The 21,700-nt window shown below is 44.8% G+C and overlaps 1 protein-coding gene across 1 annotated transcript; it reads right to left on the reverse strand.

Moving 5' to 3' along the window:
• Positions 1 to 13,166: 13,166 nt before the first annotated feature.
• On the reverse strand, positions 13,167 to 20,281 carry LOC114284034 (protein BUD31 homolog 2). The gene is made up of 4 exons (XM_028226907.2): positions 20,126 to 20,281; positions 14,120 to 14,221; positions 13,822 to 14,009; positions 13,167 to 13,564 (listed from the first exon to the last, which is right to left on the reverse strand). Exons 2-4 carry the CDS (start codon positions 14,211 to 14,213, stop codon positions 13,409 to 13,411), a joined length of 438 nt encoding a protein of 145 aa, XP_028082708.1. The 5' UTR covers positions 14,214 to 14,221; positions 20,126 to 20,281; the 3' UTR covers positions 13,167 to 13,408.
• Between the last annotated feature and the right edge of the window lie 1,419 nt (positions 20,282 to 21,700).

Raw genomic sequence — 21,700 nt, forward strand, 5'->3', positions numbered from 1 at the left:
AGATTCTAAAGCTTATCTTGACCATGATATATTTGTTATAATGTCGAGTCCAACCATTGTTGCTATCTTTGTGGTATTTGACCATGCAGAGCATGAAGATGTATACCTGAGAGGGTGATTTGTGATCTGGAGTTGGGCCGAGGCAACGGCCGAACAGGTTGAGAGCCCAACGGTGCATGGGGCCGAGATGATCGACTATCCGCTTAGAGATGGGCTGCCAGAACTTGGGCCGGGCAGAACTTGGGCCAAGTGTGAGCCGCCCCGGACCGAAAAGAAGCTCGGCAAGGTAGTGCTCGGTTGGACCGAGCTGCCTGATCAGGGGATGGCTGAAGCCAGACAAGCTGTGTGACCGGTGCCCGGAAAGGCGCGGTCAACCGAGGAGACCGTTTGATCGGCAGGAAGGCCGACCAAAGGAGGTGCCCGGGCTAGGCTCTACCGAGATGCCGCCTAGCCCGGTCCTCCTTGTGTTTATCTAGTGAGGTGCTTGGGTATGAAGCATAGCATGGCCGTGGTAGAGCAGCTCGGCCGCCGAGCTCCAGCTGTGAAGTCAGGCAGTTGAGATTAGGTGATGTTCAGCAAGGTTTATACTGACAGATGGGATAGCGGAGCCACGTGTCAAAAGACGATTGGGAGTAGATACGGGGCACAGAGGGTATATAAGCATGTCTGCGCCCCCCATACGCGACAGATGAACACTTTGTAAGGATTTTCTTATACTCAAACACCTCCCTCTCTCTTTCTCTCTATCCTAAGGTGTGTGCTAACTTGATCGTCGGAGGGTTTTTCCGGCCACACACCGCCGGGTAGCTCACCATTCTTTGAGCGCAGGTGATCGAACATAAACGGAGCTCGGAAGAAAGGAATACGGGCTTGCCGGAATATTTGCTCCCCGTACAATTGGCGCCATCTGTGGGAAGTTGACAGACAAAACCTTGTCTTCCAGGTTCATCTGATCGCCGACCATGGCGAACAACGACGAGTTTCCGTTGTCTGCCATAGATGGGGTTACCCCGGAGTACACCCGAAGGAGAGAAGGCCCTCCTGCCATCCATCCAATAGCGGACTTGGGAACGCCCGCTGGCGGACAGTCAGGAGACGCGCGGGACAAGCGCGGAAGAAGTCATGGACATTCACGGAGTCTAGACGGTCACCGGCGGAGGAAAGACTCACATGCCAGACGTCTGGAAAATAAGTTGAGGGACCAAGACGCTGTCATCCGGCGAATGGCGGCGGAGATGGAGGATCTGAAGCGGCATGTCAAAGGGAAAGGTGTAGCTGGAGTGGGAGACCACAGTGAGCGCACCCCATCCCGCCGTTCAGGCGGTCAGAGTCAGCGCCATACTCAGTCCATTTCTATCACCAGAAGTTACCAGGTTGGTGATTCCGACGCGCGTGCAGAAAAGTCTAGCGCGCAAGACAGCACCTACAAACCCTCACGTCCGGCGACGACGTTGAGGTACTCTTACTCTGCTCAGTCAGAGGATCTACGGGCGGTTTTAAAGGAGCGGGCTCGCCGGCGCGAAGCTCAGAGAATACCTGCTTTCCAGCGACTATCCTACGGGGTTCACGCCAGCGAGGAGGTCGGAATGCCTCCACCCCGCCAAGCAGTGCCACTCTTTGAAGATATGGACTTGGCTAGGCTGAGTGCCACCCCTTTTTCCCTGGAAATAGAAACAACACCGCTTCCGGCAGGCTTCCACCAGCCTAAGTTCACACTTTACGACGGAAAAACCGATCCGTACATGCATGTGAGCCACTTCCGACAGGTTATGGCCGGACATAGGCGCAATGACAGACTTATGTGCCTAATCTTCCCGTCAAGTTTAGACGAGCTGGGCTTAAAGTGGTTCGAGAGGTTGCCGGAAGGGAGAATACAATGGTGGCATCAGTTGGCCGAGGCGTTTGTTACACGCTTCAAAACCAACACAAAGACACCAAAGGAAGTCGATCATTTGCTAAGTGTCAAGATAGAACCGAGCGACACACTGAAGGTATACAACTCAAGGTACTGGGAAACCTTTAACGAGATCTTGGACTGCCCGGTCAACCTTGCAATCACGCAGTATAAGCGTGGTCTCCCGGTCGGACATAGACTGCGGGACTCGCTTACCATGCACCAGCCGACCTCCATGGGCCAGCTCATGCAGCGCATCAATGAGCACATCCGAGTAGAGGATGACGCGTCAGCTTCTACCGTGAAGGCCACTCCGGTAGTAACAGACAAGAAGACAGCAGGCAAAGTGCACGCAGTTGGGCAAGAGTCCAGCCGCTCAAGTGACCGAGCAGAGGAATCGGACCGTGGTTCGAATCGTAAAAACCGGGGTAGAGGACGTCGGAATGACCGGGATGACTACCCCCGAGATGACGTAGCGGACGCAAACAGAAGGTTGAAGGCAAGGACTGGCGTAACCACGGTCTTCAAGATTCCAATCTATCGCATACTTAGTGAAATCCGAGACGAGGAGTATGTCCGGTTTCTTGCTAAGTTGGGCGATGGACAAAAGGGCTACAATCCGCGGTATCGTTGTACATTCCACCGGGAGAGAGGCCACCGAACTGAGGACTGTTTGCCTTTGAGGCAACACTTAGAAGAGCTGGTCGCAGCCGGGCACCTAGACCTTTACATTGATGGCGGCGTGAAGCCGAATCAAGCTCCGGTCGATCCCAGGGGACAGGATGACCGAGACGCACCACCACAAGGAGTTATTAATGTCATCCACGGCATCGTAGAACCGGAGCGTGTTTGCGAACTCCGGGGCATGATAAAGAAGGCAGAACATATGAGGGAAGTGTTGTCGGTACAGCCTGCCGTAAAAAGGGGGAAGACTGAAGAAAAGGATCTGATTAGTTTCACCTCAAGGGATCTAGAGCGTATCCAGACGCCGCACAACGATGCCCTAGTAGTAACACTACGCGTCAAGGACTTTGATGTTAAACGGATCTTCATCGATCAGGAAAGCTTGGTCGAGATCATGTATTATGATGCGTTCAAGCAGCTCAAACTCCGTGAGACAGACTTGGCTCCGGCGACTTCGCCACTGGTTGGATTCAACTCACAACCGGAGTGGCCCTTGGGCAAGATTATCCTGCCGGTCAAAGCGGGATCCGTGATCAAGCAAGTGGAGTTTTGGGTGTTACAAGTGCCTTCGACGTACAACCTTATCCTTGGAAGGGGATGGCTTCACGCCATGCAAGCTGTAGCTTCGACTTACCACCTGGTGATGAGATTCCCCTCGGCTATGGGGGCAATCGAGGAGATTTGGGGCGATCAGGTCATGTTCAAGCAGTGCTTCGTGGCGGTCAATGGGAGCCGAGCTGCTAAAGGATTCGTCCAAATGATTGAGGGACCGGAAGATCAGGGTGTCTTGGATGATGTGGGTACCAAGGCCGAAGACAAGGCTGTCGAAGAATTGATTGAGGTGCGAATTGATACAGAACAGCCAGACAAGTTCTTCTTGCTCGGATCAAGTCTCACGGCCATAGAGAGGACTGAGATGGTTGAGTTTTTGATGGCGAACATCGAAGTCTTCGCGTGGTCGCTTTACAACATGCCTGGCCTCGACCCAAGTTTTATCTGCCATCACCTCAATGTCTTCCCTGGAGCAAAGCCAGTCATCCAGCGAACAAGGAGATCGGCACTGCACCACGCCGAGGTAGTTGCAGAGGAGGTGAAAAACCTGCTTGAGGCACGAGCAATTCAGGAGGTGCACTACCCTCGGTGGATTTCCAACACAGTAGTGGTGCCGAAGAAGAATGGGAAGTGGCGAGTTTGTGTCGACTATAAGACAGTCAACCCAGCTTGTCCCAAAGATAGCTTCCCTTTGCCACGAATTGACCAGCTCGTGGATTTGACGGCTAGACATAATAGGCTCAGTTTCTTGGACGCCTATCGCGGCTACCATCAGATCGCCATGCATGGGCCTGACCGAGAGATCACCTCTTTCACGACTCCAAGGGGACTCTTCTGCTACCGAGTCATGCCTTTTGGTTTGAAGAACGCCGGAGCAACCTTTCAGAGGATAGTGACCAAAATGTTTGCTCCTCTGCTTGGCCGGACAATGGAGGCTTATATCGATGATATGGTGGTAAAGAGTCGACATGAGGCAAACCATTTGTCCGACTTAGCCGAGATGTTTGCCATTCTAAAGAAGCACAAGCTGCGCTTGAATGCCTCAAAGTGTGCCTTTGGCGTGGGATCCGGAAAATTTTTAGGATTCCTAGTCACGAACCGAGGTATCGAAGCAGACCCTACTCAGATCAAAGCCGTGCAAGAGTTGAAGCAGCCCATCTCGGCTAAGGACGTGCAGCATCTGGCCGGGATGGCCGCCGCGCTTAATCGATTTATAAGCCGGTCATCAGATCGCTGCCGCCCTTTCTTTCAAGCATTGAAGTCAAAGTTCTCATGGGACGACGAGTGTGACCGAGCTTTGGCCAAGCTCAAGGAATATCTGACTTCTTCGCCATTGTTGGTTACACCAGAGCCGGGTGAGGAACTCTACCTTTACCTTGCCGTCTCCCAGCACGCAGTCAGTGCGGTGCTAGTCCGGGCTGAAGGAATCAAGCACCTCCCAATTTTTTATGTCAGCAAAACTTTGTTACCGGCAGAGTCGAGATACTTGCCGTTGGAGACGCTTGCTTTGGCCTTGATGATGGCTTCAAGAAAATTGGCGCACTATTTCCACGCCCATACCATTGTCGTACTGACTGAGTTTCCCCTCAAGGCCTTGTTTGAACGGGCGGACTTTTCAGGCCGAATTCTTAAGTGGGCGGTTGAGTTGGGACAATTTGATGTGAAATTCCAGCCGCGCACCGCTATCAAAGCCCAGACCTTGGCAGATTTCGTCGCCGAGTTCTCACCAGGCACTCATCCGGTTTGCCCGGTCGATATTACCATGGCAGATGATGAGATGCACGCAAGGCCATCCGAGATATAACTAGTTGGTGGAAGTAGCGACGCGGAGTTTGCGCGCACCAGTGAAGCACCCTCAGTTTGCACGGTCATACCACCCGGTGATGCGATGACAGAGTTGTGTATCGCCGACCCATCCACTCTGTTCGGTCCCGCATCACCAAGGGGGGAAGAAATTGAACCACACCGCTCAGAACCTGATGATTCGCCTACGGACTTGGGCATTACAGATCGACTTGCTGAGTCCGGTGCCGAATCATCAAGGGGGGAAGGAATGGACCCACACAACTCAGAACCTGTGGCCGGCTTAACACCGCAACCTGAGGATTCGCCCACGGACTTGAGCATTATAGCACTTGCTGAGTCCGGTGCCGAATCCCCAAGGGGGACTGAATTGGAACCGGTCAACACAGAACTTGAAACCGCGCAGCCGAGCAGTTGTGATCCCATTGCCCTTCGCAACTCTCAGGACCCATCCGACTGCTGGAAGCTTTTTGTGGGGGAAATGTGCAAACTTTTTGTCGATGGAGCGTCCAACCGCCATGGTGCCGGCCTTGGTATCGTTCTTATCTCCCCGGATGGCCTAACCATTGAACATTCCATCACGCTTGGCTTCTCAGCATCTAACAACGAGGCTGAGTACGAGGCACTTCTCGCCGGGCTCAAGAGCGCAATTCAAATGAAGGCTGCCGAGCTCCTCATGTACAGTGACTCCCAGCTTGTGGTTAACCAAGTCTCTGGGATTTATGAAGCAAAGGACGACAGGATGGCAAAGTACCAGGCTCTGGTCAGGGAACATATCAAGCAGTTTGAGGCAATCAGAGTCCAACAGATTGGCCGGGAAGAAAACAGCCGAGCTGATGAACTGGCCGACCTCGCTTCCATGGTAGATAGTACGTCTCCAAACCCCCTGTTGATCGACTTTCTTCCGCGGCCGAGCATTGAAAACGCCGGGCAGACGGATGTACTCTGTGCCGCGCTAGGTCCTTCCTGGATGGACCCCTTGATTTTGTTCCTCAGAGATCGGACTCTTCCAACGGACAAGAAAGAAGCACACAAAATCCGGGTGAAGTCAGAGCGGTTTTGGCTCTCTCCATCTGGCGCGTTGTATAAGAAGTCCTGCACTGGTCCTTATTTAAAGTGCGTACACCCGAATAGTGTGGAGGCCTTCTTGTACGAAATTCACGAGGGCATTTGTGGCAGCCACATAGGGGGCAGATCCTTGGCCTACCAAGCTATTTCGCAGGGCTCCTGGTGGACGTGCATGCAGGCCGACGCACAAAAGTACATCCGCAAGTGCGAAAAATGCCAGAAATTCGCCCATCAGATCCATCAGCCTGCTAGGGAACTTCTTCCCCTCACCAGTCCTTGGCCCTTCGCCATGTGGGGGCTAGACATAGTGGGACCACTGCCAGCAGCACCGGGCAACCGGAAATTCTTCATCGCGGCCACAGATTACTTCACGAAATGGGTTGAAGCTGAGCCCTTGGCAACCATCAAAGAGAAAGACGTGAAGCGGTTTGCCTGGTAGAATGTGGTCACGCGGTTTGGCGTCCCCAAGATCTTGATCTCTGACAACGGCACCCAGTTTGACGGTCGCCTATTCAGAGGATTTTGTGAAGATTTGAAGATAGAATTCTACAATTCCACCCCGGCTTACCCGCAGTCCAATGGTCAAGCCGAGGCATCAAACAAGACTATACTGGATGGGTTGAAGAAACGGCTGGAAAAGGCAAAAGGAAAATAGGCTGAGGAATTATCCAGCGTCCTTTGGGCATACCGAACAACCCCGCGACGTTCTACCGGGGAAACTCCATATGCTTTGGCTTATGGCATGGAGGCGGTCATACCCCTGGAAGTTTGCATGCCCACCCTAAGAAGCGAGAGTTTCGAGCCCGAACTGAATGCCGAGGCTATTGCCTTGGAGTTGGACCTAGTAGAAGAGCGTCGGGAGAAGGCCCTCATCCATGTGGCCGCCTACCAACAAGAGCTCTCCAAGAAATACAACAAGACTGTGCACCCCAGACCATTCAAGGTTGGTGATTAGGTTTTGAGGAAGGTTATGGGCAACACCCTGGTGCCAGGAGAAGGCAAACTAGGGGCAAATTGGGAAAGACCCTACAAGGTCACCGGTCTGGCGGGCAAGGGGGCTTACCACTTGGAGGATTTAGAGGGAAGAGCAATACCCCGGCCATGGAATGCGGCCAACTTGAAATTGTATTATTTTTAAGCTTCTACTTTCTTTTCTTGTTCAAAGAAATTTTTTGTGGCGCACTACAGCATGTAATTCTTTTTGTCAATTTATAGAAGTAATTTCGCTTTAGCACTTGGACTGTTGTTTTAATGTTAAGGACCGAGATGATTTACTCCGGTTAGAAGAGTTGGTGTTTTGTCCAACTTCGGATTCCCAACTGAGATGATGTACTCCGGTTGGAAGAGTTGGTGTTTTGTCCAACTTCGAATTCCTAACCGAGATGATTTACTCCGGTTGGAAGAGTTGGTTTTTTGTCCAACTTCGGATTCCCAACCGAGATGATGTACTCCGGTTGGAAGAGTTGGTGTTTTGTCCAACTTCGGATTCCTAACCGAGATGTTTTATTCCGGTTGGAAGAGTTGGTGTTTTGTCCAACTTCGTATTCCCAACCGAGATGAACTCCGGTTGGAAGAGTTGGTGTTTTGTCCAACTTCGGATTCCTAACCGAGATGTTTTATTCCGATTGGAAGAGTTGGTGTTTTGTCCAACTTCGGATTCCCAACCGAGATGATCTAATCCGGTTGGAAGTGTTGATGATTTGTTCAACTTTGTTACTACCAACCGAGATGGTTATTTCGGTTTATGAATTTGTTGTTTTGTTCTGCTTAAGTGCTTCAACCGAGGTATGAATTCCGGTCGACGAGGTGTTTTGTTCAAACAATGATTTATACCGAGATGTTTTGCTGAAGATAGATTGGATGACAACCATGCAAACACTTGGCAAAATTTGAATTTTTCATTGATAAGCAAAATCACTACAAAAGGTGGGGACAGAGCCCGGTTACATCAGAAGCGTTTGAAAGCAAAAATACAATAAAGAAAAGAAAACTAAACTAGGGGGGAGAGATTGGTAAACTCGTCTTCGCCGGCATCAAGGTTGATTGTTGGACTTTTGTCTTGGGCACCAGGCTCGTCAGTGCCGGGCTGCTCTTGCACCTCGGCATCCTCTGCCTCAGATTCTGTCTCGGTGTCTCCCTCTTCAAGTCCTTCATCGGCCTCAGCTTGCAAAGCGCTGAAGACGTCATTTGCGTAAGGCACGAGGTAGACCGGTAGCGAAGCTGGAGGAGGATTGGCAAATACGTCGGTGTCGGAGCCCTGGCCGAGATGCTCGCAGGCAGACTTCCAGCCGGCTTTGAAGTAAATATCTTGAGTTGCAAAGACTTGTTTCTTATAACTCTGCTCGGCTTCGTTGAAGCCGGCGTTGTTTGCAGCCCAGCACTCTTTCTTCTTCGACTTCTTGAGCGCGCTTATCTCGGTCTGGAGCTCATCCCATTTCTTCTCGGAAGCATCCAGCCGACCGAGCAGTCGGTTGTTATCTGCATTTGCCATCTCGAGCGAAGACTTAGCCCGGCCGAGCTCGGCTTGGAGGCTCTCGACCTGGCTGGCTGTGTCATTGGCCTTTTGCCGAAGCCTATGGATGCGCTCCAAGACGAGATGTTGTTTCTGAATGGCCTGCAAGAAACAAAGTTGATTAGAAACGGAACCGGGAAAACACTTGGGAAGTTTTCAGAGCTACATTGACTTACCCTGGCCATGGACTTCACTGATGACTTGACCAACCGAGTGTCAGGGACGTGGTCGCTGCCGACCACGCCGCTCGGTAGTAGGAAAGCTTTGGACAGATCGAAGGCGAGCAGATGCTCTTTGTCAGCCTTGATCGAAGCCGTTGCCGGGATGTCTTGACCCCGGTGCTTCAACTGGGGACGCCAGGCCGGCGCTGGGGCGGGGGCGTCAGTTGGATGCTCGGGAGTCAGCTCGGCGACTAGCTCGGCGGATGGATCTGCCAGAGCTCTTTTACCGGCACGACGTGCAGAGGGTTCTCGGCTGGATTGCCAGGTCGCTTGAGAGGCAAGGGCGACCACAGCGCCACTGGATTGACCGGCGGCTGGCGAGCGAGTTACAACGCTCAGCATCTCGGCGAATGTGACGGTGAGCAAGTTCTTGATTCTGCTGCGCTTGGCCATTTCTTGTTCTTCTGTCAGGCGAATGAGGGGAACGTCTGGCAGAGTGGGATCTGGTGGAGGTGTTGGAGCTCAGAGGAAGTCAGTAACTTTACTCCGGCGGGGAGCGGAGTATCTGTATGTGGGACTGTAGCCGAGCAATTGATTGCAATCTCGGTCGCGATAGCGAAGCGCGGTCCTGATTGCCTCTACGTTGGGGAAACTATAGTTGGCTTGCAAAGCTTGGATGGCTGCAAAAGAAACAAGAGAGAAAATGATTAAGGTACAGAGACATCAAGAAAATGTATTAACCGAGGAAATTTGCGCGGCTTACATGTGCTGCCAAAGTTTTTGCTGATCATCCAGCCCGGTACCTCGGCTGTCTCATAATTGCCTGACACCCAGAAGAAATCATCGTCGTGAAGATCCTTGTCTGGTGTGCCGGTCACGATTTTCTCTCGGCCCGGTCTAATTTTGAGATAATAGGCAAGGCCGTCGCTAGTGTGGCCCAGGGTGTATTGGCGCAGGACCTCGGCTAAACCTAGGCTAATGCCTAACCGGTTGTTTAGCTCGTGCACGCCGTTTATTATCCGGTAAGTGTTGGTGGACACTTGGGTGGGTGCTAGCCCGGTTCGGCGCAAGAACTCGGTTATCAGTGGATTGAGTGGGAAACGAAGGCCCCCTTCGACGATGGACAGCACGGTGAAGGGGCATTCCTCCCTACCCCAAGGTGTGGTCTCCTCTTCTGCGAGCTCCAGGTGGACATCGGCCGGGACGCCGTCCTCCTCCCTGAACGCAACCAGCGCGGCCGGAGTATCCACTAGGAAGCGGAATTTCCCCATTTCTGGCCGGCTTGGTATAGCCCGGTTGAGGGGTTTGGCACTGTGGTAATTGGTTGCTGCTCGGTCCTGAGAGCCTCAGGAATGACAGTGGTCCCCTTGGACTCTGCAGGAAAAGGATGGCAAGTGTAAGTGTGAGCGCGGTCGCGCAAAAGGAGCTGGATTTTAGTTCGGTCATTTAGAGTGCCAAACCACCTCGGTTGTCTATTCTAATTAAGGAGCCCGGTCGCCCAAGCAGACCAGATGTTAGCCCGGTTGAGCGACCAAGTCCTTTTATGATCTCGGTTTTTGCTGGGGTTGAGACAAACTTGTTATTTGCTCGGTTTGATTGGTTTTTTAGATCAAAAGAAGACCAGGAGCCCGGTTCGCCCCAGTTCTTCAGTATTCTTCAGGAAGACGAAGAACACCAAGAACAGTGGGAGGTTTGGGACGGTTTCTATGGCCTATGCCCTAGGAGCTACGTATTTGTGCCCTAATGTGTGTAATATGAAAGAAAATAGCAACAAAATAGAGGTAGAAGGACTCACCAGTGAAGGGCAGGGTCGAGTCCCTCGAACACGAAGAATGGCAAACGAGTCCAAGACAAGGATGCTAGAGCTCTGGAGTTGTGAGACGGAATATCAGTAGGAGGAGATGAAGATTGGAGGTCCTGTATGTATAGACCAGCGAGAGGCCGCCCAAATTCAAATTCTGGCAAAAACGGCGGGTTGGCTTCTCGATGACCAATGGGAGCCCGCCACGTGTCCCCATTTATGGCGACGTCAAGACTGAAGTGACGGGTTGAAGAGTCGAAGAGCCAACCGAGCTACTTTCGAAGAAAAGGATGTCAGCCGAGGAGTATAACCGGGCAAGTTTGCAGACAGTTATGATAACTAGCCCGGTCGAGGTTTGGCATCTTGAAGATAGGAGAAATGCCACCTCGATCGAAGTGAGTAATCCCAATCACGCTTTCACGGACGGAATTAAGGGGCAATTGAGAAGGTGATTTGTGATCTGGAGTTGGGCCGAGGCAACGGCCGAACAGGTTGAGAGCCCAACGGTGCATGGGGCCGAGATGATCGACTATCCACCCAGAGATGAGCTGCTAGAACTTGGGCCGGGCAGAACTTGGGCCAAGTGTGAGCCGCCCCGGACCGAAAAGAAGCTCGGCAAGGTAGTGCTCGGTTGGACCGAGCTGCCTGATTAGGGGATGGCTGAAGCCAGACAAGCTGTGTGACCGACGCCCGGAAAGGCATGGTCAGCCGAGGAGACCGTTTGATCGGCAGGAAGGCCGACCAAAGGAGGTGCCCGGGCTAGGCTCTGCCGAGATGCCGCCTAGCCCGGTCCTCCTTGTGTTTATCCAGTGAGGTGCTTGGGTATGAAGCATAGCATGGCCGTGGTAGAGCAGCTCGGCCGCCGAGCTCCAGCTGTGAAGTCAGGCAGTTGAGATTAGGTGATGTTCAGCAAGGTTTATACTGACAGATGGGATAGCGGAGCCACGTGTCAGGAGACGACTGGGAGTAGATACGGGGCACAGAGGGTATATAAGCATGTCTGCACCCCCCATACGCGACAGATGAACACTTTGTAAGGATTTTCTTACACTCAAACACCTCCCTCTCTCTTTCTCTCTATCCTAAGGTGTGTGCTAACTTGATCGTCGGAGGGTTTTTCCGGCCACACACCGCCGGGTAGCTCACCATTCTTTGAGCGCAGGTGATCGGACATAAACGGAGCTCGGAAGAAAGGAATACGGGCTTGCCGGAATATTTGCTCCCCGTACAATACCAAACCTGTTTCGATGGATTCCTAAGTGCTGTGAAGATTTCAACGTACCATGTGTGAGAACTGTTGATTTCTTCAATTTTGTTGCCCGCCTCCGCCTCCACGACGTCGGCTTCGGTGAGCGTGCCACTCGCAACCTGGATCTGAAGCGCCCCTCCGGCTGCCTTCATGGCACGGTCCAACTCAAGACCTGCCTCCGCGAAGAAGACAGAGTTTAGACAAACAGAAAAAAATAAATAAATAAGGATTGACTTGAGAGAGTTAATTTTCTCTGTGATATATTAGTGTGGAAGTTGAGGGACCTTAGACATCATAATATAATATTGTGGATCTCTTCCATTACTAAAATTGGAAGAGGGACGTTAGACCAATTTTTCCTTAATTATATATATAGTATAGATTATATAAAAGTTTTCATTACGTAATAGTAAATATGTGAAATTACGTTAAAAAATTCTTAAACATAACCATATTTTTTTGTAAGATATGATCAAAAATGGCTTTCCACTTCCAACCCTATAGGACTGGATTATCAATTCCTACCCTCCATGGGAATGCAAATTTCACCCTCCGGGACTTCTAGTTTCATATCATTTTATCAATTCCAACTTCACCTTCTAAGAGGCTAAACAAACATGGCCTTAAATATTGTCTTTTTTCCTTGTGCAAACAAACTATATACTACCCATCATAAAGAAGAAAAAAAATCATATTTTTAGTTTAGATTTCAACCATATTTTTCTTTTCTTTTTTTTTTGTTTTCCCTCCACAACTTCCAACCCAAGTACAAGATCCAATGCAGATTTTTATTTGAGCAAATGATGAAGCTGAAAGCCAAAATTCGTGCTACCACAGCTCATCCAATACTAATAAGTGCAATGTCCTCTAAATGTGCTAAGGAAAATGCTATTTATCATAAACTTTTATTTTGAAAATTATTTCGAAAGTGATGCGTATGATATAAATTTAAAGTTGAAAAGATGTGAATGCACTTAAAATGATTGTAGTCCATAATTGTACTTATCTCGGTACATAGTATTGTACAGAAGCATCAATTTTGACTACAGCATCATTCGCTTCCTTTAATTTGGTTATTTTATAGGGGCACCTTAACTACACTTAGTTTGTAGGCCTTTTCTTAGGTGTGGGTAAGAACCAGATCATGTTTCCGGATTCTCCCTCTGTCCTCTTGTCCCAAACCCCCCTCTCTATCATATAATCACATAGAGAGTTCGGAACAAGAAAGAAATGGTACAAGGGATCCACTGTGGTGCAGGCCACGACAACTAATTGCTAGCCTAGGCTCCTATGTCGTTGTTTTTTTTGATAAATGCCTAGGATCCTATGTTGTTTCTCCTCCTTGTACAGCCATTTCGAGCCTAGGGTTGCTACAAATTTATCCAGGCAAAGATGACCTTAGCAAGGGTCAGCTTTCATCTCTCAATTGCAAGAAGTCCATATAAAAGATGAAAAAATTTTGGCATTTAAGGCCAGTCAAGTCACAAGGGGAAACTAGAAAATTTTAAGACAACTTTCACATATAGGTTTTCAGTGAATCATCACAACAAAGGTCTTACCCAGTTTTGAGAAAATGTTTCAGACCTTTCACACAGTTTAGACACTAATTGCCTCATGACATATCGGTGCCAAGAATAGAAAGATGACAGTCAGAGGATCTCCTTTACACTGAGTAGAAGACCCATCAGTCTCCACTTGCACAACCCCTGCAACCACAATGCACGCACTCTATAACCTTTTCCTCCCTCAGATGCTTGGGGACTCGACAAACACATGTTGTTTGGAAGTTGTGATCTCGGGGTTGCATGCACCTTAAACAGCATAGACGTTCATAACCAGGCTGCAAATAAAAAACAACTTAATAAAGAGTAAATCACATAAAATTGTTGTTTGTGCATGAAAGAGATTCCAATGTTTACAAAGAAGGGTCTGGGGTCACATTTATCGAATCAGAATAGTTTTGGTGTAAAATTATAATTAAGAGCACATAGGTCTAATTGATTTTTAAGGATAGTCTGGGGGGATAAAGTAGAATTTACTCCAAATAGGGAAAAAAGTTTATACTGTAAACATTCTCAAGGTGGGGACGATGCAAACCTTCTTCCATTTTGCAATCAGATTACAGTCAGCATAACCTTGATCCAAGCAAAACTCATACAATTCCTTGGATATTTCCTTCCTCCGGTGGTAAAGATCAAAAATGTACCGACTCTTCTGATGTGCTATTTTGAAAATAGGCCACAATGTCTCACATTTTCTTTTACCATCATGTGGATCATTCTCAGCTGTCCAAGACAATAAATAAAGGTACTATGATTAGTTTCATAATGTCGAGACAACAAGATAAAGAAGCAGCACTCAGGACAATAACAACATCACATAAGAGTATCAAAACCTTCTCGCATCTTTCCTTGTAGTTCACGGAGTGTAGGCTCTATCAATTCCCACCCCTCTGGGTATTTGACACGATTCGTCTTCACCTTTGGCATTATTCTGACTGCACCAAAGCCACAGAATATGATGGATGAGAAAATTACATAATAATATAACACAGTGATTACCCACTGCAATTTACAGATGACATTTCCCCCTTCTGTTTTCTAAACAGAGAAGAAGAAAGAAGCAAAATAGAATTAATACAGGTGCATGTACACAAAATAAAACAAAATATGACCCACCAAGAAAACACATTTAGCATAACTCACCTATGTATCTAGTTAGCTCACCAAAATGAACAAGGAGATAAAATTTAAACAAGTATGATTTCTCTAAACCAAGAAAATCAGGTCGACATTAACAACGCAACATGTCTTTGTGATGTTATATTTTCAGACACTAATACATCTTTACTGCAATCACAAGTTGGTCGGAATTTACCTCCAATTTACAATGAGGATCCTAAAAGATTGAAATTTGCTAAGAAAAAGAAAGTAAGAGGAAGAGCCAGAGGAAAACAAAAACATTATCACAGTTGAAGAGGAAGTTATCAAATAGACAAAAAAATTCCACGGGGAAAGGTAAAAAACCTGAACCCATGGCAGCTAATGAGGAAGAAAGAGAGAATTTTCTCCCTAATGTGAAAGAGCATGTAATGAAGTTTCTAGAATTCAATGATATGGACAACATCACAATAGAATACTGCAATGCCATTGAAAAAGTTGTTGGAAGTGCATTGGGGATATCTAGGAATATGATTAGTTGGCTATGTGCACATGAACGTTACATAGATCAGCAAAGTAGTGAGATGAAACTAATTGAATTTAGAAGAAAAGAAAGTAAAAAACATCATTCTCGACTGACCACTGTTGGGAAAGTTCCCTTCCAAAAGAGTTACAAGGTGTTAGGAGCTCGTGTCATGTCCAGTAAAATTGCAGTACTTGTTCCTCTTTCTAAGAGTTACAAAAAAGTGGTTTGGTTTAAATACCAACAAATTATTCCTTCAATTTTGGAAGTCCTTTCTTTAAAATCTAAGTTTAAGAAAGTTAATCTTAATACAAAGTAAATACAAACAAGTGCAGACATGTCAAATTATTTCAAACAACGAAAAGTCAAGAACAAGGCTTTTTTTTTTTTTTCTCCTGAAGTTGGGGAAGATGATACAGATGAAATTTCAGGAAAACTATAGTTTTATTTTTAATATTTTGAAAATTAGTAATTGATTAGAAATCTCCTAGTTTAGTATAGAATATCTAAAATTATTAGGTTTTCTAATTCGAGTTGATTTAATTTCCATATTAGAATTACATTCAGTTCAAAAAAAAAAAAATTCCTAGAGTTGCAAGTCCTATGACTATTAGAGAGGTTTTACTTCCTATTTGAATTTCGTGGTATGAATGAATCAACAAAAACACAAATGCCTTTTACTTTTGGTATTCATGGAGAATCAAATCAACAGGTTTCAAGAAAGGTTTTTTTACTGGAATTCACATGCGAATCAACGGACTCAAAATTGTTATTTCATTTCATATTTCTAACCACTTCCCTGCAGCAGCAGTAACAACAACAACAACAACAACAAAAACAAAAAACAACATACTTCTTCCAAATTGAGTCAACAATGAGAAGCTTTCATTGTAAGATAAATTGATAGAAGATAGGGAGAGAGAGCAAAATGAATAACTCTGTATTTCTGTGTATTATTACAAGAAGATGAACACTCTCTTTATAGAGAGGGGATGACAGCATAGGATGCTAAGTTAGGCACCGAAAGCAAGAAACATTACATATCATATAATATAAATGACAACTAGCTATGCTTTATTTTACAGCTTTTCTGTACACTAATAATACTAACAGCCCCCCTCAAACTCAAGGAGGATAGACACAAACCAACTTGAGTTTGGAAAGAGTAACAAAACAAGAAAAGAAACTGATAAATAAAATTGTTGTTGAAGACACGGTATGGTCGTGTCACACCGTTGGAGAGGACACTGTATGGTCGTGTCGGACCGTTTGTAGTAGATAATGTCTGAATCAATGTCGGGACAGTTTACGGGGTCATGCCGGACCGATGTAAAAGCTGACCGGAATCAATGTCGGGACAGTTTACGGGGTCATGCCGGACCGATGTAGAAGCAGACCGTTGTAGCAGCTGTGGTGGTGCACCGAGGAGGCGACTTAGGGAGTGCGCCATGGGGTGGCTTGGGTGGTTCCCATGGTATATAACCATGCTCACCATGATATATGTATAACCCCCCCTCAAACTCAAATAGGTGGGAAGATAGAAACCTATTTGAGGTTGAAACAAAGAGATGGATAAAGGGGAGCAAAATAGCTCAACACAGAGTGAAGATGTGAAAAAAAAAAAAAAAATGGTAGAAAGGTGTTTTTTTTTTTTTTTTTTTTTTTTTTTTTTTTTTTGTGGTGTAGAACTGTGAGCGGGGTGGATCTGTGATAGGAATAAAACAAGGGTGTTGTGCAAGCTGGATGGAAAGAATGGTACAAGGTTGTTGGAGCAGAAAAATCAGGGAGGTGGTATCGAAGTTGTGTTTTGTTTTGTGGTTTTTTTTTTTTTTTTTTTTTTGTGGTTGTTTTGGTTTTTTTTTTTTGTGTAGAATGAAATAAAATAAAGATATGAAAAATCAGAGTGGTTTCTGAGGCCTGGTGTGGTAGGATAATATATATATATATAAGAAAGAAAGTAAAAATCAGAGGAGGCTGGGTGTGTTGGGAGAATGGAATAAAAAAAAAAAAGAAAGATAAGAGTGGTTTTATGTTTAAATAAAAGAAGAGTGAGTGGACAATATTAAAATAAAAAAAAAGGAAAAGAGAGGGTTTAAAGGGAGAGAGAGCATCTGTTTCTATGGGTGGAGGCATACACTTGTGGGTCCACGGTTTTGGTCAAAAACACCAGCCCATAGTTTGAGTTTTCTTTTTGCACACTACCAGCAATGGGTTTTGCATAGTGGTTTGATTGGAGATGGGGCCCGCCACTACACATGTTGGGCATCTAATATTGTTGTTAAAGCCATGTTTGAGGAGCTGCTTTTGGGTAGTGGGATTTTTTTTTTTTTTTTTTTTTTGTTCAGTCTGTGGCAGGCAATGGTGTCAATAGCAGCACACATGGGCATGAAGACACAAAACTCGTCCCTCTCTTCTCTCTCTTTCGCATGGAAGATCACCCCTTTGAAGCTCTAAATCTGGGGCGACACATGGCACAAAGAGACCCACACACATATACTCAACACACCCAGCTAACACACAACACACGATAGAGAACACACACACACGGCAGACTCAAAACAGAGAGGGAGACCCAGACACACGATGGATGAAGTTTGGCGCTCTCTCTCTCTATATGGCCGATCTAGACACACAGATCCACACAATTGTGGCACCCAGCAGCCACACCATTCACGCAGAAGAATCCTAGAATGGAGAGATCCAGCATCAACAACAGAAAATCTGAAAACGGCGAGGAGAATGGTACTGCCACCAACGGAGACTACTCTCACGACGACAAAAAAGTAGATCGGCTTGGAGGAGATTGCTCCAACCACCTGAGGTCTGGAAAAGCTTGGTCTTCGTTGGCAGCCATTGTAAAAGCTTGGTCATCGCATTTGCAGCTGACCAAGTTGTTGGAGTGATGCCTGTGAAGGCTGCGTCTGCGAGTAAGACGATGGAGTCTGAGGGTGTAGCTGCAGGGAAGATGGCAAGTCTTGTGGCGATTGAAGTGGCTTCTGTGGCGGTGATATTTGCTGCTGCCCAATTGACGGGACTTGTGCCAAGGACTGGTTAAAATTCTGCTGTGATGCAGATGCAAGTCCAGGAAAGACACCATCTGAAGGAGCAGATATTGGGATACATGTTGGACAATCTTCACTGTATTTATTAAATTAAATTCTGTTGTGTACAAAACAACAACAAGAATAAAAGAAATAGAGAAATGGAGAGAATATGTTTGATTACAAATATCAAACTCGAAATAAAAATAAATAAATAAAACCACAGATTTTATTTTGTTACAAAAAACAAAATTTAAATCTGATTTTAATAAATAAAAACAACACTGAAAATAAATTAAATAACTTACTTGATTTAATTTGTTCGAATTATTTTCTGATCAAGTCCAGTGTTTGACACTGTGTCCTTAAGACAGATTCGTCCTCTCCACGGTGCTTTCAGAATTTGGACGTCTATCTCCCAGGATAAAATGATCTACTACAAACAATAGCAGCACTACAAATTGTTTGCCTTACGAACACACTAAGTGTTTACACTCTTTCTGACAAGTAAATAATGCAGCAAAATGAAGAGGAAGTTTGCAGAATTATGAAGGACGAAAATTAGAGTTACAAAATCCAAATGAGGGTGGTCCTATTTATAGATGTGAAGGTGGCTCTTGGATTTGAAATAAACAGGTATGTAACTCTTGGTTTTGAATTGAACAGGTATCATACCTGTTGGGTTTTGAATTCAAACAGATTTGAATTAATTCAAACAGATAGTAAAACGGGAAGGGCCCTGTTTGGGTGTGCATTAATTCCAAAACAGTTTATTTCTGTTTGAAACCGGGAAGGGCCCTGTTTGGGTGTGCACTAATTCCAAAACAGTTTATTTCTGTTTGAAACCGGGAAGGGCCCTGTTTGGATGAACAAATAATCCAAACCAATTTAATTTGAATTATGGATTTTATTTTAATAAAAAATAAAATTAAATTCAAATGTTTTTGGCCCAAAAAGATTAGAAGCCCAACCCAACCACACACCACGCACCACGCACCCGCGCCCAAGCCCAGGCCCAGCCCAGCCCGCCCGACCGACCGGACGGACGGCGGCGCGCGTGTGGTGATTTTTGGGTCCAATGGGTCTAGCCCATTTTGCCCATAACCTCTCCCTCTAAAACACTTGGGTACCCCTTGGGGCACACCCCAAGTATCTCACCCTAAGCCTTATAAACCCTTTCAAAACCTCCCACCAAATCAATGTGGGACAAACCAATTTACAACCTTAAGGAATTTCCACCAAAACTTCATTTCCATGGAGCACACTTTGGCTTCAATTTCCCATTCACTCGGTAATGGTTTTAAGCAACCAAATATACCACGTGAATCACAACGCGGCATAGAACGCGTTACCACTTTGACCCGAGTAAACCGACACTCGGGGCCCACCTAAAAATTAGACCGAACTTAGGAAAAAATTCTGGTTTTATCCAGAATTTTATAACCATTTCTAACAATACATGTGTTTGAGGTTCAAGGCTGAGAGCTTGAACTAGCAGCAACAATAAGAAGATCAAGATCAAGAAGAATAATTTGTGGCAGCGGAGTGAAGGTATGTGTAGAGGTCCGGCGGGCGGCCAAGGCGAGACTGCCGCCCGCCGATGAAGCAAAATGACTAGATTGTTAACCTAACTCTGATACCATGTAAGATAAATTGATAGAAGATAGGGAGAGAGAGCAAAATGAATAACTCTGTATTTCTGTGTATTATTACAAGAAGATGAACACTCTCTTTATAGAGAGGGGATGACAGCATAGGATGCTAAGTTAGGCACCGAAAGCAAGAAACATTACATATCATATAATATAAATGACAACTAGCTATGCTTTACTTTACAGCTTTTCTGTACACTAATAATACTAACATTCATATTCAAGAGACAATTAGAACACCGCGTGAATCATACAACAAAACAATTTTTATTAGCTCAAAACAAGCAAGAATTTTACTTTATTTCAAGAATTGCAATAAAATTTTTGAGGAATAACATGCGGTGTTTCGGAATAAAGTGATTAACCAAAAAAATTTGTTAAGTTTTCACTATCAAGTATCCTCAGAACTCAGAATTAAAACCCCCAAGCCGAAATTTTTTTTTTTTTTTTCCCTTTCTTTTGGGATAATCTAATTTGTAAAAGAAAATCTGAAACCAAACCCTAGAGAGAGAGAGAGAGAGTTACCTGAAACAGATGACTCGCCGGAGTTCGGCCGGATCGCCGGTGAGGATGAGAAAGGGTTCCGGTGAGAAACGCTGACGGACTGATTCCAAAATACGTTCCTCCAATCCCCATACGGACTCCATTATCAGGCTTTTTAGTAAATTCTGTCTCCACACACTACCTCCTCTATGTACACCCACATAATGAATTTGGCAATTTCTATCCACGTCACAATTTTATTTTTTTATACTTATTTTTTCATTACACCGTTAAAAAATAATTAAAATTCTTATTATACTCTTTATAATACCAAAACTAACTCTAAATTAAATCTTTTTTAAAATTCTTATAAAATTTTCTCATTATACCTATTCTTTTTAAATTATTCCGTTATATTATTTAACAAATAATTTTTTCCAATCATCTGTTGACTACATTGCCAAATAATTTAGATTATTCCGGTGTCATATTGCCGAACAAATTATATTTATCTAGTCATCTGTTACCGTACATTTACATATTCACTTTTTTAAAAATATTAAGTATACATAAAAACATAAAGTGTACAAACATTCATAAAATTTTTCAATACAAATACCTTCAAATTTGTCAATATAAATATCTATAAAAATGCATTGAGACTGTTATCACAAGCCTTCTATGTTAATAGTTTCAGTAGATACTGCATTAAGACTGACAAGCTTACGAAATTAATTAATACGGGATAATATATGTTCTCCCATCCATTAACATACAAATGATGAAAATCAATCCAACTACTTACTTTTGGAGGTACTAGATGACCAGGAAACAAATAAATATAACAAATCATTAACAATACACCATTAGCCTTACTGTAATGAATAGAAACATAATCCTTCAAAAAAAAAAATGTCAAAAAATGAAACTGAAAATGTTTAACTGTGAGTTACCGGACATGTACTTTTTGTTCGGCAGTAGATTACTGAATAAGTATTTTTTATTCGACAGTAGATTATCGAATATGTATTTTTTGTTCCACAGTGTGCTGTCAAGCTATTTGATTCTGTTTGGTTCTAGTACATCAACCAAAGATCAAACAATCCTCTTAAAAAAATAAAACAAAAACATAAAAAAAACAAACAAAAAAAAAATCATCATTTCACTTTTTATTGATCATTCATCACTATTTCTTCGTCTATTACTTTTTTCTTTTCTTTTTTATCATTCTCATTTTTTGAAAGTAGATATATAGCAAAGAATAAGAAATGAGGGGAAAAAAAAAAAAAGAGTAGAGATTGAAATATAATGAGTATAAAGAGATAATTAAATTTATTTAATTTTTATCTTTTGTTCTTAAAAATAATTTCACATATAGATAAAATTGGGGAACAAAAAACTTTTTAAATAAAAGGTAAAAAGAGATAAATGTGTTGTGTAAGCTAGTTTGGCAAATCATTTCAACTTTTTATGGCTTAATTTTTTATTTTATTTTTTAAAATTTTTGTTATTTGAAAAGTTCAGGTAGTTTTGAATTTTTATGTATTTGTTTGTCTTTAGTCAATTTTTTAAAGTTTTTTTGGTAAATTTTTAACAATTAATACGTTTTGGCATTTG

This window comes from Camellia sinensis, chromosome 3 (genome assembly GCF_055761805.1).
Source record: "Camellia sinensis isolate YWXY chromosome 3, ASM5576180v1, whole genome shotgun sequence".
Classification (NCBI taxonomy): Eukaryota; Viridiplantae; Streptophyta; class Magnoliopsida; order Ericales; family Theaceae; genus Camellia; species Camellia sinensis.

Bases quoted from the DNA above. Each gene is read 5' to 3' on its own strand.
- LOC114284034 (XM_028226907.2), bottom strand. From the start codon at position 14,213: ATGCCAAAGGTGAAGACGAATCGTGTCAAATACCCAGAGGGGTGGGAA. The intron at 14,010-14,119 runs GTTTTGATACTC...TGTCTTGGACAG, and splicing joins ACAAGGAAAGATGCGAGAAG to CTGAGAATGATCCACATGAT. The intron at 13,565-13,821 runs GTTTGCATCGTC...TTTTATTTGCAG, and splicing joins TGATTGCAAAATGGAAGAAG to CCTGGTTATGAACGTCTATG.